Source organism: Bubalus bubalis, chromosome 12, assembly GCF_019923935.1.
Source record: "Bubalus bubalis isolate 160015118507 breed Murrah chromosome 12, NDDB_SH_1, whole genome shotgun sequence".
Taxonomy (NCBI): Eukaryota; Metazoa; Chordata; class Mammalia; order Artiodactyla; family Bovidae; genus Bubalus; species Bubalus bubalis.
Genome location: NC_059168.1, coordinates 98458378 through 98475780, shown reverse-complemented (window position 1 = coordinate 98475780; position 17403 = coordinate 98458378). Strand labels below are relative to the sequence as shown.

The 17403-nt window shown below is 56.0% G+C and overlaps 1 protein-coding gene, 1 long non-coding RNA gene and 2 pseudogenes across 3 annotated transcripts; 1 reads left to right on the top strand and 3 right to left on the bottom strand.

Moving 5' to 3' along the window:
• Window positions 1–717: 717 nt before the first annotated feature.
• LOC112578214 lies at window positions 718–2189 on the bottom strand (annotated as a pseudogene).
• A 2954-nt stretch (window positions 2190–5143) lies between these two features.
• CERCAM (cerebral endothelial cell adhesion molecule) lies at window positions 5144–17284 on the bottom strand. 2 transcript variants are annotated; one of them, XM_025261752.2, is made up of 13 exons: window positions 17032–17283; window positions 14951–15061; window positions 14684–14801; window positions 13866–14000; window positions 13524–13728; window positions 10130–10249; window positions 9737–9813; window positions 9541–9647; window positions 8335–8467; window positions 6943–7070; window positions 6557–6760; window positions 5924–6176; window positions 5144–5652 (listed from the first exon to the last, which is right to left on the bottom strand). In XM_025261752.2, the coding sequence occupies exons 1-12, from the start codon at window positions 17226–17228 to the stop codon at window positions 5924–5926; spliced, it is 1788 nt and encodes a 595-aa protein (XP_025117537.2). In that variant the 5' UTR covers window positions 17229–17283; the 3' UTR covers window positions 5144–5652. The 2 variants fall into 2 exon arrangements, with proteins under 2 accessions (XP_025117537.2, XP_044782347.1); XM_044926412.1 differs by lacking the exon at window positions 14951–15061 and having other exon boundaries at window positions 17032–17284.
• LOC123328659 lies at window positions 8063–9605 on the top strand. Its single transcript, XR_006543648.1, has 3 exons — window positions 8063–8176; window positions 9171–9342; window positions 9472–9605. It is a non-coding gene; the product is annotated as an uncharacterized LOC123328659 (long non-coding RNA).
• On the bottom strand, window positions 15774–15868 carry LOC112578258 (annotated as a pseudogene).
• Window positions 17285–17403: the final 119 nt, after the last annotated feature.

Below are 17403 nucleotides of genomic sequence, written 5' to 3'. Positions count from 1 at the left end.
TGGAATCATATGAAATCGTGTGTGTGAAACTTTCCTTGTTTTGGCCATATTGTGCAACATGTGGGATATTAGACCCAGCACAGCCAAAAATAAATCAAATTAAAAAATAAAATAAAATAATGGCTTCCCTTGTGGCTCAGTGGTAAAAAACCCACCTGCCAATGCAGGAGACATGGGTTCCATCCCTGATACGAGAGGATCCCACGTGCATCAGAGCAACTAAGCCCGTGCACCACAACTACGGAGCCTGTGCTCTAGAGCCCGGGAGCCACAACCACAGAAGCCCGAGCACCCTAGAGCCTGTGCTCACAACAAGAGGGGCCACCACAATGAGAAAGCTGTGCGCCTCAACTAGAGAGTAGTCCCCAACTCAGCGCAACTAAAGAAAAGCCCTCACAGCAATGAAGACCCCCGCACAGCAAAAAACAATTTTTAAAGTTTTTAAAACATTATTTATTTTAATTGGAGGCTAATTACAATATTGTGGTGGTTTTGGCCATACATTGACATGAATCAGCCATGGGTGTACACGTGTCCCCCATCCTGATCCCCCCCCACCTCCCTCCCCATCCCTCAGGGTTGTCCCAGTGCACCGGGTTTGGGTGCCCTGTTTCATGCATCGAACTTGGACTGCTGATCTATTTCACATATGGAAATATACATGTTTCAATGCTATTCTCTCAAATCATCCCACCCTCACCTTCTCCCACAGAGTCCAAAAGTCTGTTCTTTATATCTGTGTCTCTTTTGCTGTCTCGCATATAGGGTCATTGTTACCATCTTTCTAAATTCCTATTTCTTTAAAATTTTTTAAAAAATTGATATAAATGATCCCCAGACCAGCTTCAATCCAGCTCTTCCCCCCTCACTCTGTAGTTTTCTCCATTTCAGCTGATGGCAGTACCAGTCTTCCAATAATCTGGTTCCAAAACCATGACATCATGCTCAATCTGTCTCTTTCCTTTGTGGTTGTTTAGATTTTATTTCCTAATCATAAACTTAACTCTGGAATCCAGCTAGACTTGGAGGAGGGAAAGACAAATAATGAAACTCAAGGAACTGCAGCAAAAGCCCAAAGATCATAGGCTGTCACCAGCAGATATAGGTGAGCAATGCTCTCCTGAGTCACAGAAGGAAAGGGCTGATGCTCAGGATAAAACACGAGCCAGGTGTACTCAAGTTGTCCACAGACAGCAGCGGTGAGCTTCGTGCTGGTCTTGCCGTTCCTGGAACCAGAAGCCTCCACGCCTGCCACACCATTTCACGCTCCCTTTTGCACCTGCCAAAGACCACACACTCACCATCCAGCCATGCAGCCTTGGCAGTGCCGATGAGAAACCGGGAACCAGCTGCGTCAGGTCCAGCATTTGCCCCAGACACGATGCCAGGACCCGTGTGCTACAGGGTGAAAGTCTCATCAAATTTCTCCTGTAGCTGGACCCCACCAGTGCCATGATAGTCTGGAAAGTCACCACCATGACACATAAATCCTGGAATTCTGTGAAAGCAGGACCTTCGTAACCAAACAGTATCTACCCAGTGCTCTGAGCACGCAAGATTTTTTTTTTTTTTTTTTTTTTTGCTGTCTTTGAAACTGACTGCAAACAGCTTGAAAGCGATGCAGCCCAAGGGTTCGCTGACAACGTGGAAGAACCACAGTGGGGTTGACCCTGACTAGACTCGGCAGTGTGGGGCTCCCCGCTGTGGTCCACAGGTGTCTGCTGGAGGTGCCTCTCACCACCCCTGGTAAACACCCTGGTCTGAGGCACCATCATGTCTCCCCTGGATTGTTACGATGGCCTCCTAACCCATCTCCCTATTTCTACCCTGGACCCAACTACAATTCATTAGAGGAGCCAGGGTATTCACATTAAAATAAAAATTAGATTGCATCATTCTCTGCCTCAGCCTGGAGGAGATGGCAACCGGCTCCAGTATCCCTGTCTGGGAAATCCCATGGACAGAGGAGCCTGGCGGGCTACAGGCCGTGGGGTCGCAGACTCGGACACAACTCAGTGATTGAACACACGTGCACTGCCTCAAACCCCCCGACTGCTCGCTGCATTAGTGTTAGTCACTCAGCTGTGTCCGACTCTTTGCAACCCATGGACTGCAGCCTGCCAGGCATCTCTGTTCATGGGGTTTTCAACCCCTTCAGTTCAGTTCAGTCGCTCAATCGTGTCCAACTCTGCGACCCCATGAACCGCAGCATGTTAGGCCTCCCTGTCCATCACCAACTCCTGGAGTCCACCCAAACCCATGTCCATTGAGTTGGTGATGCCATCCAACCATCTCCTCCTGTCGTCCCCTTCTCCTCCTGCCCTCAATCTTTCCCAGCATCAGGGTCTTTTCAAGTGAGTCAGCTCTTCGCATGAGGTGGCCAAATTACTGGAGTTTCAGGTTCAACATCAGTCCTTCCAATGAACACCCAGGACTGATTTCCTTTAGGATGGACTGGTTGGATCTCCTTACAGTTCAACGGACTCTCAAGAGTCTTCTCCAACACCACAGTTCAAAAGCATCAATTCTTCAGTGCTCAGCTTTCTTTATAATCCAACTCTCACATCCATACATGACTACTGGAAAAGCCTTGACTAGACAAACCTTTGTTGACAAAGTAATGTCTCTGCTTTTTAATATGCTGTCTAGGTTGGTCATAACTTTCCTTCTAAGGAGTAAGCGTCATTTAATTTCATGGCTGCAATCACCATCTGCAGTGATTTTGGAGCCCCCAAAAATAAAGTCAGCCATTGTTTCCACTGTTCTCCTGTCTATTTGCCATGAAGTGATGGGACCAGATGCCATGATCTTCGTTTTCTGAATGTTGAGCCTTAAGGCAACTTTTTCACTCTCCTCTTTCATTTTCATCAAGAGGCTTTTTAGTTCCTCTTCACTTTCTGCCATAAGGGTGGTGTCATCTGCATATCTGAGGTTATGGCTATTTCTTCCAGCAATCTTGATTCCAGCTTGTGCTTCATCCAGCCCAGCGTTTCTTATGATGTACTCTGCATATAAGTTACTTCAGAATAAAAGCCAAAATGACCGCCAAGGACATTTCTGCTCTGGCCCCCAACCTTGGTTCCGTCACGTCCAGGCCTTGGCTCCTCCTTGCTCATTCTGTTCCAGCTACACTGACCCCTTTGGTGTCTTTTAAACCTGCCAGCCCCACTCCTGGCCTCAGTGAAAGTGAAGTGTTACTCGCTCAGTCATGTCCGACTGTTTGCAACCCCATGGACTGTAGCCCACCAGGCTCCTCTGTCCATGGAGTTCTCCAGGCCAGAATACTGGAGTGGGTAGCCATTCCTTTCTGCAGGGGATCTTCCCAACCCAGGGATCGAACCCAGGTCTCCTGCATTGCAGACAGATTCTTTACCATCTGAGCCACCTGGGAAGCCCACTCCTGCCTCAGGACCTTTGCAGATGCTCCCCCTTGGCCTAGAATGGTCTTCCTCCCTATATCCCCATAGCTTGTCCCCTTTCTTCACGTCTTTGTTCTTCATGTCTCGATCATACTTGGTATTTCCTAATTTTGTTCTGTAGAACTCAACCACCCTCCAATATTTACTTCTCTGTTTGTGTCTGTCCCCCTCACTAGAATGTCAACTCTACAAGGTCAGTGATTTTTTTGGGAGCTTTGTATTCACCACTGTATCCCTAGAACCTAAACGTGACCCACAGAGGGTCCTTCATAAATGTTCACTTTAGGGAATTCCCTGGTGGTCCAGTGATTAGGATGCCGAGCTTTCACTGCTGAGGGCTCGGGTTCAATTCCTGGCTGGGGAACTAAGATCCCACAAGCTGGGCAGCCGGAAAAAAAAAAAAAAAAAAAAGTTCATGTTAATGAATGAAAGGGATGCCTGAAGCTGCAAAGGAGAAGCAACTTAGTCAAGGTCATAGCCATCCAGAATCAATGGCTTCTGGTCTTGGAATGAACAAAGCATCGATTCCACAGCTCTGGCCCTAAGTCCTTCTCAGAGCCATGCCAGGCTCTGGGGCTAAAACCAGGCCAGCGGGCTCTCATCCCTGGGACTGACAGGGAAAGCCCAGCCCCCAGAGGACGCCTGACTGACTCTGCCAGGAGGGCTTACACAAACCAAGCCAAGGCGGGGTATGGGGGCAGGGGCTCCTCTGAAGAAGGACACCTGAAGAATGCAGCGCCGGAGGGAGGTCTGCACTCGTGGAGGCCGCGGCCAAGGCAAGGAGCCACTCCCCACCCCTTCTGGCTGCCTGCGTGCAGGCACCAGAGACCCTACAGGGTCTCCACTCCTGGGCCCTACAGGGGTGGGCAGGGAGGAAGGCCAGCAGTTTCCAAGCGGGAGAGCGCAAGCTGAAGCTGCTGTGGGTAACCCAGAGGACAATGGGCTGATTCCAGATGCCCCAGGCTCCCTTCCATGGGTTTCCCAGGTGGCGCTAGTGGTCAAGAAGCTACCTGCCAACGCAGGAGACACAGGAGACCCAGGTTCGATTCCAGGGTAGGGAAGATACCCTGGAGAAGGGCACGGCACCCCACTCCAGTATTCTTGCCTGGAGAATCCCATGGACAGAGGAGCTTGGCGAGCTATACAAATCCACAGGGTTGCAAAGCGTCTGACACAACTGAAGCTACTTAGCACTCAAGCATGATATGCGCCCTTCCCATTGTTGGCACCAAACCAGCAGAGGGCGCCCTGGCACCACAAGGTCCGGGTTCCTCCACCTGCCGCCCTCTGGTGGCCACACTGGTCAGGGCGGGAAGGGAGCCCTGGACCTCCCCTGCCACTTCCAGGAGAGGGCTTCCAACTAAACAGGGCAATGTCCAAAGGCAGGGAGCGGGGCCCCGGCGGCCCTGGGTCTGGCCTGGGCCCACCCTGGCCAGCAAGGCGAGCCCAGCGATGACCACGCCAGCCGCAGTGGGTATGTACTCACTGTGGGCTGGGCTCCAGTTCCGGCTCCTTCTTACCCACCCAGCCCAAGAGGTACTTCTGCTCCCACTGCCCCATTACCAATAAGCAGGCTAAGGAGGTGATGCCAAATCACCTGATTCCTCTCTGAGGCTGCCCTCTCCTCTCTGTCTCTCCACCTGCTCATCCACAGATAGGGAACGCCTCCCCCGTCCCAGCCCTTTTAGGACACGCAAAGAGGCTCAGCCAGGAGTTAAAAAGTATAAAGTGCAACACCAGCCAGCTTTTATTGAGGGCCAACTGTGTGCTAGGGCCTCCTCCCATCTCCCTGCACTTCCCACTGGCCAGGCAAGAGGGTGGCAGGTGAGACCCAGCTGATAAGCTGGGTAGGGAGCTGACGGCGAGGTAGAAGGGGGCAGAGGGGTCACCACAGCTGGGTCCTCATCGGGGGCACACCTCCTGGGTCTGCCCAGCTTGACGCTGAAGGCTGGGGGGGGTGGGGCCTCCCTTCCTCCCTCCACCCGAGGCCCTGAATCAGATTGGCAAGGAAGAGGGCCTATGAGCCCTGCCCTTGTGGTACGTGGCATTGGCGGAAGGGGACCCATCTCAGTGGTTTCTCCTGATGGAAGACAGGTCCAAAGGGCAGAGAGGCCATGCCCAAGGGGGCAGCGAGGTCTCTACTGGGTCTGTGGTTCCTGGGAGCGGCTCTTGCTGTGCCCCCTGGACAGCTGTGGTCTGCTCCCGAGCGTGCCTCTGGAGTCACCATCTAGCCCTGGTGGGACAGGAGAGGAAAGAGGAGTAGAAAAAATATTAGAGTTGAATAGAGAGAGACGGAGAGAGATGCAGACAGAGATAGTCAGAGACAGAGAGATGGAGATGGGCTTAGAGAGAGAGAGAGCAGGTAGAGAAAGGCAGACACAAAGAAACAAACAGAGGCAAAGCCACAGAAAGAAAGAGAGGAGAGGAGAACGCTGAGAAGGGGAATTGAGACCCAAAGAGAGTCAGCCATAGATGCGGAGAGAAGACCGAGGCCCCGCCCTCACCTAGAGCTCATCCCGGGGGTGGGGATGGAGGCTGTGCCCGCTGCTGCCTGCCAGGTCCAGGCGAGGGCCGCGCAGGGTCTTGTAGGAGCCGGTCCAGCTGATGAGGCGGCCACTGTCATCGTCCCAGGGCGAGGATGTCTCGGTGTCGCTGAGCCACTCGGAGTCCCCCGCATAGTGGGTGGGGGCTGCGAGCAGGGGCCGGGCTGAGAAGGCCCGCAGGTCCCGTGGCCAGAAGTGTGCCTTGTACTGCTCACTGGGAAGGGGGAGGGGGGCTCATGGGGGCTGGGGTGAACTGTCCCACCCCAGACCCATGCCAGCCTGGAGCCGGGCACCTCACCCCCCAAAGCACCTGACTGCCTTTCCCATCTAATCCTGAGGTGGCATTTCTCTTATCCCCATTTTCCGGATGGGGAAACTGAGGTGCAGAATAGAAAAATCGCTTGCCTGGAAACCACAGGGCATCACAGGATTCACATAGAGGTGGGGCCGATGCCAAGGCTAAGCTGGGCTCTTCCTTGGTGACCAGAAGTGGCCCAGCCCTGCCAGCCTCAGTCTCCCCAGCTGCCCAGTGAGGGGACTTACTACCTGCTGAGGTGGGCTCTGAGGGCAGGCTGACCCTGCCCTGTGGCTCACTTGGGGTGCTGGTCAAACATGATGGGCAGGAACTCATCCACAGGCAGCATTCGGCGCAGCGGCTGGGAGGCCAGCAGCTTGCGGGCGCCCGCCAGGCTCAGGACGTACGCCAGTGTCCAGTAGGAGTAGCCGGCCACCACCAGGTGCGGCAGCCCCTCCACAACTGCCTCCTCCTCGGGGTTCACCTGCTTCCGGCCGAGGTAGCTGTAGTGACACCAGGGGTCCCAGGAGTCACTGTTGATGTCCCAGGGCCCTCCCTGTCCCCAACTCCATCTACAGAGCCAAGCCCGGGGCGGGGCGAGGGCTGGCCAGGGCTTCCTGCAGGAAAAGGCAGACCCCGGGAGGCCCACCCTTCTCCCTGGCCCTTGGGGCCCCGGGCTGCCTACATCAAGTCCCAGGGAAGTTTCTCCGCCTCCACCTCCTCCATCAGCTGCTCCAGCCGCCCCTTGAAATTGCTCTCAAAGCGTACGTCGTCCTCAAATACCACGACCTGGGCCAGGCCCCGGGTGACGACCTGAGGCACAAGGTGGGGGTGGGAGCGTGGCTCTTTAGACCTGGGCTGTCGTCCTCTCCCACCTGGCTGACGCTGACAGACACTCCTGGCTTCAGTTACAGGCCAATTGCTCAGCCCTGGCTATGTCGCTCAGCTGCTCCAAAGCCTGCTGGGGCTTCCCACGGCCTGGGAATTGAAACCCCAACACCTGGCTCTAGTATTCAAGGGCCTCCAGGCTCCCAGTCTTGCCCTCCAAGCAGATCAGGAGAGAAATCAGAACACTTGCTGCAGTCCTGAGCACGACCTCATCTCAGGGCTTGTCTCCAGGGACCCTCGGGAGGCAGGAGGGAGACGGAGACACCGGGAAGTGACCCCATGATAGTCCAAGGACACCCAGCCCGGACGTGGCTGATCCCAGCTCTGAGCCCGCATCTGCTGCATTACAGAGCCGGGCTCCTCACTTCCGCCTCCTGAGCCTCACTTCCACCACCTCAAGGAAGTGAGGCTGGGCTGGGGTTGGGGAGAGAGCCTAGCCCCCCCAGCACCCTGAGAAAAAAATGCTTTCTGTAACTTTTGGAGGTATGAGAAGAGCATGAAATCAGCTCAATAAATGATGACCCTTCAATCCATTCAGAGGCAGCATTCAGTTCAGAAAAATAGAAATAGCAGCTCACACACAACGTATTTCGGCAACAGTAGAAAATGAAAACAAGGAAGGTGTCTGTGCTTCACTTTCTGGAGGGGGCGCCCCTCGGAGGCCCCATCCCTGGTCCTCTCAGGCCAAGTCCGAGCAGTGCCCTCTCCTGGGCACTCACACCCCAGCCTCAGGCCGAGGCTGCCTGGCCAAGGGGTCTGGGCCTGCACCGCCTTCTTCTGCTGAGAAGGCTCCTCTCCCTGCCCGTCAACAGTGAGGCCCAAGCCGACCCCACCGGAGGCCAGGCCTGTCCACACCCTCGCACAGCCGGTACCTCCCCGGACCAGGGCAAACAGTTCTTTCTCCATTTGTCTGTACCTCCCTCTGCCCCAGGAGGGCGTGGCTGCATTCTTCGTGTTCACCTCTGTGTTCCTGGAGCAGAGGCCGTCCCAGCACACAGCCGGCGCTCAGTGCATACCGCGGGCTCAGCACGGTAAGGCTCGCGCCCACAGGAGGCTGACAGCTGCCGCCCGGGTCTTCATGAGTGTGCTCCGTCACCCACCAGTCACATGAGTGCTGGCATGGAGCCGTGAGTGGGAGGGGGTGCCCTGCTTTCCCCAAGGGTGTAGGCCGAGGGGGCAGGGTCCTCACCTCCTCCCAGATGGAGTAGTGGCTGAGGAAGCAGCCCACCTCGCCCTTGGTCAGCGTGCGGCCCGAGTAGGGGTCCTGGTAGCCGGGAAGCAGGTCCACGCCGAGGGTCCTCATGACACTGCTGTTGAGCATCCTGAGGGAGACAGTGTCACGGGGTCAGGGGTGCTCACCAGAGACCCACCCCTGGGGGTGCCTGTACTGGGCAAGTTGGGGACCGTCACACTGGAGTCTGGTTTGAAGGAGGTGGAGGTGGTGTTGGCTTAGTTGCTAAGTTATGTCCCACTCTTGGTGACCCCCTGGACTGTAGCTTGCCAGGCTCCTCTGCCCATGGGATTTCCCAGGCAAGAATATGGAGTGGGTTGCCACTTCCTTCTCCAGGGGATCTTCCTGACCCAGGGATCAAACTCAAGACTCCTGTATTGCAAGTGGTCTCCTGTATTGCAGGCGGATTCTTTATTGCTGAACTACCAGGGATTCCCAGTTGGGAGGGAGGAGGCCTGATTACTGCCTCATGCGGTCTGAAATCATCATGACTGGACCAGGGGGCTGGAGCTGCCTCAGGCGGGGTGGGTCATCCTAAGGGGAGCCAGGCAGTCTGAGGAGGAGACACCCAGGATGAAGGGCAGACACTTCTCAGGCAAGGGCCCAAGCAAAGGCTGGACATTCTGCGGTCCAGCAGACGAGCACATGTAGCCAGCAGCAGTGGACATGGGGGACTGTGAGCGGCCTGCTCCCGCACCCCACCCTTCAGGGATCTAGGTTCAGGAGGGAAAGGAAGAGACCTGATAATCAGAATGAAGACCCCATTAACCTTTGGGATACTTACTGTGTGTCAGGGCCTGGAGAAATCTTCACTAAACCCTTATAAACCCCTAAGAGGAAGGCAGCTCCTCGCCATTTCCGCAGCAGGGCTGAGAGATGGGAGGACTTGCCGGAGGCCACACAGCTGGTGACCAGGCCCAGGAGCTCCAGACCCCAAGCCTTAACCACTGCACCCTCCTCCCTCAGGTAGGCTGAGGAAAGGCCCCTGTCCTGTTCTGTCTGCCCTGGGCTCCCCGAGACACAATGACTCAGGCTCTCTTTGAATACTCCTTGGAACAGGAAAATCAACCCATCGTCTGCTTTTCCCACCCCCAGGGAGCCCAGACGGGCCACCCTGGGCCCCCTGCACTGCACAGGGCCCTGTCCCCGTCCCGGAAGCCTCACCGGCCATCCACGGCGTCCACCACCCGCCCAGAGATCTCCATCTCCCAGAGTGAAGTCAGCATGCGCTCTCGGCGGTCGGGCCGGCGGGCCAGGCTGATGACAAACACCTGGAGGAGGCAGGGGGGCAGGGGGGAGGCTGCGGGTGGAGGGGAGAGCCCGCCTCCTGACCCCAGTCCTGCAGGCCGGGAGGACTCACCTCATCAAACCCCATCTTGCTGGGCCTCTTTGGGGGCCGGGACACATGAGCCGAGGCCCGCATGGGGGGCCCATCCACTGCAGAGGAAAGCCCGCTGTCACGAGTCCCCACCGGCTAGAGTCAGTGGCACCCTGGAGTCCCAGGCCCTCCTCATTCCCGCCCCTTGGCAGGACGCCCAGCAGATCACAGACTCCACCTGCCTCTGCTGTTCAGAGGGGCAGACTGAAGCTCAGCGGGGAAAGTGACTTGCCCAGAGTCAGGGAATGATTTGAAGGGGAAGTTGTGACTCCAGCCCTGCCCCCTGCCCAGCCAGGTCCGGGGCCAAGGAGAAGGGGCCCGTGGGAGGAGCGGGGAGTGATGGGGAGGAGGGACAACACTGGCTGGCGGCCTCACCCAGCGCTTCCAGGATCAGGTGGATGAAGTTGACTCTCTCGTCCTCCAGCCCCTGGTGGGATTTCACAGGCACGTTCAGGTACCCATAACGCTGCTCATTGCACACGTGGACTGAGACCCCTGCGGAGAGAGGCTGAGTGAGTGTGGGCTGCAGGGCAGGGCTCTCGGAACCCAGACGGGAGGTGTGGGCCCCAGTCCTACCGGTACCCACCACAGGAGTCCTCTCTGGGAGCCTGTGTCCCCATCTGTGGGGTTGGAGGGAGATAGGGCTTGGCTCAAACAACATCTCAGGGACCTTTCTGCCGGGATGGTATATGTTCATCCAACAGATGTCTCCAGGGCACCAGCTGGGGGCAGGGGCGATGGTGGTGAGCAAGACAGACCGTCCCTGCCCTCAGAGGATTAAAGTGAGGAAGAAGCAGGCAAACTCCCATCTGGCTGTGGCCACCCGATGCCATGGGGCCTTGCTCCACCCTCTAAATCTCGCCCGCCTCTGCCCATCCCGCTCACCCAATCCAGCACCATCACCTCTGGCCCAGATCCCTACACTTAACCCCTCCCCCTCTCCGGCCCCTGCCACGCTGTCCTTCACCTGGCGACCAGAGTGGCCTTTTTTTTTTTTTAATTCCTTCAGTGTTTGTAATCTTTATTATAATCATTTATTTAGCCTTTGTGTTCTACAGACTGTGAATCCTCCAGGGCAGGTCAGTCGGTCAGTCAGTCAGTTCAGTTCAGTCGCTCAGTCGTGTCCAACTCTTTGCGACCCCGTGGACTGCAGCACGCCAGGCCTCCCTGTCCATCCCGGAGCTTGCTCATAACACGGTGTCTGTTGAAAAGTCCACTCCAGGCCCAGCACTGAGTACACAGCCCAGCAGAGTGCAGGGGCTGGAAGCACGAATGATGGAGACAAAACCCCCGTTCACGGGACTTCCTTGGTTGTCCAGTGGTTGGGAATCCACCCTCCGGTGCAGGGGATGCAGGTTTGATCCCTGGTTGGGGAACTAGATCCCAAATGCCGTGGGGCAACTGAGCCCATACGCTGCAACAAAAGATCCCGCAAGCCAAAACTAAGACCCAATGCAGCCCAAAAATAAATAAACATATGGTGCTAAAAAAAAAAAAAATTGCATATCTGCATATAAATAAAAAACTTTACAAAATCATTCACTAAAATCCTTTGAACCACTGACCAGTAAACAGCGGCTGACACTCAAGTAGAGGTGAACAAACAAAGTTGCTCAGTCGTGTCCGACTCTTTGCCACCCCAAGAGCTACACATTCCATGGAATTCTGGAGTGAGCAGCCTTTCCCTTCTCCAGGGGATCTTCCCAACCCAGGGCTCAAACCCAGGTCTCCCACATTGCAGGCCGATTCTTTACCAGCTGAGCCCCAAGTAGAGGCAGGAATGAAAACTAAGGAAACAGGGAGTTCCCTGGCGGCCTAGTGGTGAAGGTTCTGTGCTTTCACTGTTGTGGCCTGGGTTCAGTCCCTGGTTGAGGAAGTGAGATCTCAAGAGCCGTCCAGTGTGGCAAGAAAAAGGAAAAAAAAAGAAAATATCTGTGCTGCTTCTCATTTTTCGTCCATGTGTTTGTTTCACCTTCACTCACGTTTTGCACTTGATAAGATCTTTTTTCTTCCTGCACGTTTGCACTGTAGACGTCACCTCTTGGTGCACAAAATGATGATGACGACACCCTTCTCCGTGGCCAGTCCTCACACGCTGCTTGCCCAGGTGCAGCATTTCCTGACTGAATCGTCACTTCTGATTTACCTTGACCATGAGCAAAGTTCCCCACCCACTGGACAGCCTTCATTCTCTCGCCACCCATGAGTGCACACTGTGAGCCACATTCTCTGCCGCCTTCTCCAGGTTCTTATGTCAACAGCAGCATCTCTGTCTTGCTCTCAACTTCAGTTCTTCCCAGGACTGCGGTTTATCCGATCCAAACCCAAACATCCAAACATTTCTTTTCTTTTTGTTTTTTGGCCATGCTGCATGGCTTGCGGGATCTTAATTCCCTGACCAGAGCCTGAACCTGTGCCCTGGACAGTGAAAGCATAGAGTCCTAACCACTGGACCACCAGGGAATTCCCCAAACCCAAACACTTCCTTGTAACTTTCATCTTAAAAATAACTACCCACAGCAGAATGATTTTTTTTCAGTGTTCAAGTCCAATTGGATGATTCTCTGATGGCTGCCTGACACTCACAGGCTGATGGCCAGATGCTTGCCCATCAAGTCCCCACAAGCTGGCCCCTGCCCACCTTTCCTGCCTCAGCCTGCACTATGCCCCCTCTTTGTGCTCTAGCTGCCTGCCTTTTTATGTCCCCGGCCACCACAGGGCCTTTGCATCTGCTGGTCCCGTTGCTTGAAATGCTCTGTCTTGCTCTGTTTGCCTTGTTAATGCCCGCCCAGACTTTAGATCTCAGTCCCAGTGATTACATCCTCCAGGAAGCCTTCCTTGGAGACCAAGTCAACTCCAGTCTAAGCTCCCAGAATGCCTATAATCAAGAAGCTCTTCTTCCTGTCATTGTGATTGACACTGATTTGTGTGATCCTTTGGTTGACTGGACTGGAGGATCCAGGAAGTCCAGGACCACCTGATTTTATCACCACTGTCTCCCTGATGCCTGGCACCTGGTGCATGCGTGTTAAGTTGCTCAGTCGTGTCTGACTCTTTACACCCCTATGGACTTTAGCCCGCCAGGCTCTTCTGTCCTTGGGATTCTCCAGGCAAGAATATTGGAATGGGTGGCCATGCCCTCCTCCAGGGGATCTTCCCGACTCAGGGATCGAATCTGTGTCTCTTCCGTCTCCTGCATTGGCAGGTGGGTTCTTTACCACTAGTGCCACCTGGGAAGCCCTTGGCACTGGTTGCTGCTGCTGCTAAGTTGCTTCAGTCGTGTCCGACTCTGTGCGACCCCATAGACGGCAGCCCACCAGGCTCCCCCGTCCCTGGGATTCTCCAGGCAAGAACACTGGAGTGGGTTGCCATTTCCTTCTCCAATGCATGAAAGTGAAAAGTGAAAGTGAAGTCGTTCAGTCCTGTCCGACCCTCAGCGATCCCATGGACTGCAGCCTTCTAGGCTCCTCCATCCATGGGATTTTCCAGGCAAGAGTACTGGAGTGGGGTGCCATTGCCTTCTCCTGGCACTGGTAGGTGTCCCATAAATATTTGCCTAATGAAGGAATACATGCAAGTGCCATGGTGGCACAGCAAGAAGGACATCTAACCTACTGGGGCAGTGGGCCCGAGAAAGCCTATGACCCGAAGGACAATTAGGAATTAGCAAGATAAACTGTGGAGTGGGGAAGGGCATGCAGAGCAGAGGGAACAGCATGTGCAAAGGCCCAGAGACCTTGAAAAAAGGCTCAACAAAAGTTGACCTTACCAGCAGCCTGACAGGCGTAGGCAAAGACGATGATGTCGTCGAAGGGCCAGGTATAGTTGGGGTGAGGTGGGTAGAAGGCCAGGTGGGCCGTCCCCTCAGCCCGCAGGGATACCAGGAAGGTGGAGTGGACCATGGGGACGCGAAAGCAGCCCCGGCGCTGGCGGTTCTTGGTAGGAAAGTAGTCGGCGGTGCGGCGGTAGTAGCCCTGGGGAAGGGGTGGCCCCGGGCTGTGAGAGGGCACTCCTCCATCCCCAGCACACCGCTCCCCAGCTGGAGCTTGCTACCCTCCATGTCCCTCCTCCCAGACCTCAAGCCTCCCGAGGCCCATGTCCCTGGCCATACCTGGGGGGTGATTCCACACCAGAAATTGGAGTAGTAGGTCTGAGAGTCCAGCATCGGGGCCACCACGGGCAGCCCCTGCTCGATCAGAAGCCGCAGCGTCTGGTTGTTGGTCAGAATGTTGTCTGTGTCTGCAAACTGTGGGGAGGCGGATGTCAAGGCCCCATTCTTGTCTGGGCAGCAGCATCCCAAGGATTCACTGAGTGGGATCCCTCCAGATATTCAGGGACCCAGGATAAGTCCCACAATCCAATGGGGTTCCCTCAGAGAGATCTAACCTATAAACCAGGAGATCTGTTTCTGGACCAAGGATCTAGTCTGGAGCACTGGCTCAGGGACCGGGTCCAGAGATTTTATGCCTGAGTTGCTGATCTAAGAACTTTATCTGAAGCCTTAGGAAGGAAATTCAAAGACCTACTCAGATTCCTCTGAACAGGGGAAGCCTGGCGTGCTGCAGTCCATGGGGTCGCAAAGAATCAGACATGACTTAGCCTTAGCAGATTGAACAACAACAACCCTGATCTTTGGTCCAGGGAACTAGGCTCAGATAATACTCTGGGCTCTACACTCTGAGACTGAGTTATACTCTATACTCTGGGATTGAGTCTCAGTGTACACCTTGAGCTCTGTCTCAGGGATCCAGGCTTAGTACAGAGTCTGATCTCAAGCAAAGGGATCCCAGTTCAATACTTGATCTGGATTCCGATCCAGGTTGCTAGCTGAAGGGTCCAGGCTACAGATGGTTAAATTCCACCCAGATTTCTGTCAAAGACAGGTGCCACCACCTGTGGGGAGCCCGGTTGTAGGCCAGGCTTTCTTACCAGGATATAGTCTGCCCCCCAGTCCCTGGCAAAGGTCAGGGCTTCCTGTTTCAGCTCCATCAGGAACTGATGCCTTTCTTTGGTCCAGTGCTTAGGGCCCTCTTCATCTGGGTAGGACCTGAGGTGGTAAAGAGATGAGCTGTTCCATGGGGTAGGCGCATGTGGTCAGAGCCCTGGCCTGGAGGCTGTGACTCGGAACTGTCCCTTTCCCTCTCTGGGCTGCACCTGTTGCCCATCTTCCCCAGAACCTTTGCCCTCAGGCCACACCTGGGCTCCCCCTCGGGCCTCCAGACCACAGCTGCATAGTCATCACCCACAGCAGCCAGCCACTCCCGTAGCATCGCTGTAGTGTTGTCCACATTGTGGTCCGTGGCACACCTGGGGACACAGGAGGAAGAAGTGTGGGGGAGGGGTGGCACAGCCACCAAAGGACCAAACCCTGAGGCAGCCTTGACCCTGGGGCACCAACCCCTGCAGGACTGGCCTCTCCTGGAAGCGGAGGAGGTAGGTGTGCTACAGAGGAAGGTGGGCAGCCAGGTCCCAATCATAGGTCTGTGTTCCACTGTGTGACCCCAGGCAGGTCCAGACCCTCTCTGGGCTCACGTTTGCCCTCTGTAACTAAAAGCCATCCTGGCAAGCTCAGGGGCTGAGGTGACAGAACTCAAATGCATTTTTTTTTTTTTTTGTACAGGCAACTAGGATTTATTGGTGGGCATGAGTAAGGAGGGGATAGCGCCAAGGCTCTCATGAGTGCAAGACCTGCCATTTGTCCAGAAGGAAGGATGTCTTTGACCCCAGAGCCATCGGGATGAGCTGTTTTTCTGCCACCATGTTTCCAAGTTCACCAGCCTTAAACTTAGTAAATCTCCACTTCTTAGAGATGTGGATCGACTGGCGGCCAGGGAACTTGAACTTGGCCCTACGGAGGGCCTCAGTCACATGTTCCTTGTTCAGAAGCTTGGTATGGATAGGCATTACGACTTGGCCAGTGTGGACCCTGGCCACTGTGTCCTGGGGCTTTTCGCCACACTTACCAGTCTGAAGCCTAGATTTGGGGACAGCATGCCAGTCATGAATGTCCACTGGAAAGGGCTGTCTCCAGGGCTCCTTAGGGCAACCTGGATAGGCAACAGGCTGCACACGCTCCCCAGGAGGCTGTCTGCAGCCACTCAAATGCATTTTGAAAGATGAGAAGAACCTCAACTTTGAGGAACACACCTGCCATATTCCCTGGTTTTCTTCCTTCCCTGCTGTGTGACCTCAGGTTAGTCCCCTCCCCTCTCTGAGTCAGGACTGGACAGAGGAGCTGCTGCTTCCCTCCACCAGGAAGTTGTAATAAGAACCAAACCACACTCTGAGCATCCCTGAGAAGATCTGATAGGTCTGAGCTCCAAGGTCACCTCGCACAGCCTCTCCGAAGGAGCTCTCATGACAGAGCTGGGCGAGGGGGCCTTAGCCAAGAGCCCAGGTTTTCGGTGATGCTGCCCCTTTAAGCCAAGTCTCCAGAACTGAAGACTAACTACGTGTCAAGTCTTTTGGGGGTGGGAACTGACTAAACTCCTGGACTGGCAATTGTGGGCGGCCTCCCCAGGCCACAGCTCCACCCCCAGCCCAATTCTGGTGAGTTGGGGAGGGTAGTTTGGTCACTTTTCTCAGTTTATCCCCAACCTCAGCTTGGGACTCCTCCCTGTTCTGGCTTCCACAGACTGTGGCCTCTAATTCCAGGGCCCTGTGGGGACACCTAGGGGGAGAGATGGCAGGAAGGGGCTTTGCCCTTGGTCAGCAGGACTCAGCCCCTCTTCTGAGAGAGGCTGGAACCAGCTTGGGGAAGGGGAAGCCGGTGTGACACTACCCCCCCAAAGAGCAGCATGGAGCCCAGGGCTGACAGCACCCCTACGGGCTCCCCAGGAACTCCCAGGCCTGCTGAACTCTGCCACATAGGGCCCCAGGGGACGCCAGCTGCTCCTGTTGGCTCCACTCTATCAGGCCAACCCCAGGTCCCAAGGCTTAAGTTTCAGCACTGGTGGGCTGGAGCAAGAGGGGCTGGGCCCAACTTACACCTAGAGGAGGTCCCGAAGGAGGAGCAGGGACCACAATGAGGGATGGGGGTCCCTGTGCCAACCCAAGGCCTCCAAGGTCAGTCTGCAGGGCCAAGGGGACAAGGGGACCCGCCACGGGGCTCGGGTTGCTGGAGGGCCTGTCTGCGAGGGGAGGGGCCTGTCTGGGTGGTGTCTGGGCAGGGAGCAGATGGGGCCAGCTGGAGCCCAGGCTGTCGGTGGTGGGGTTTGGTGGGGGGGGGGGGGGGGGGGTAGATGCCGAGTGGGTGCCAACGCCAGGGTCTATCTCACCAGAGGGCCAGCCTGGCCCTGGGGTAGTCCAGCCGCTCCAGCGCGCCCAGGTAGTGAGGCAGTGAGTGCTCAGCATTGCGGGCCAAGATGGCAAGGACCACAGTGGGCAGCGGCGGCTCCGCGACTCCCGCAGCCTCGGGCCGCGGCCCCAGCAGGAGCAGCAGCTGGAGTAGCGGGGCGGCGGGGGCAGCGCGCATGGCGGGCGCTCGGGCGGCGGCGGCGGCGGCCCCCGGGGCTCCCGGCCGCGCCGAGGGGAGTGGGCGGTGCCGCTGGGCCCGGGGCGGGGCCCGGGGCGGGGCCTGAGCCCAGGGCGGGGCCGAGGCGGGCCAGGAGTGGGGTGGGGGGGATGTACTACCCCCTCCCAAGAATGGG

What these genes read in the sequence shown, in the direction of transcription:
- CERCAM (XM_025261752.2), bottom strand. Translation starts at nt 17,228, where the DNA reads ATGCGCGCTGCCCCCGCCGCCCCGCTACTCCAGCTGCTGCTCCTGCTG. An exon ending in AGGGCCAGGCTGGCCCTCTG is followed by an intron (nt 15,062 to 17,031) that starts GTGAGATAGACC and finishes CTGTGTCCCCAG; the next exon opens with GTGTGCCACGGACCACAATG. An exon ending in CCTGATCCTGGAAGCGCTGG is followed by an intron (nt 9,814 to 10,129) that starts GTGAGGCCGCCA and finishes TTTCCTCTGCAG; the next exon opens with TGGATGGGCCCCCCATGCGG.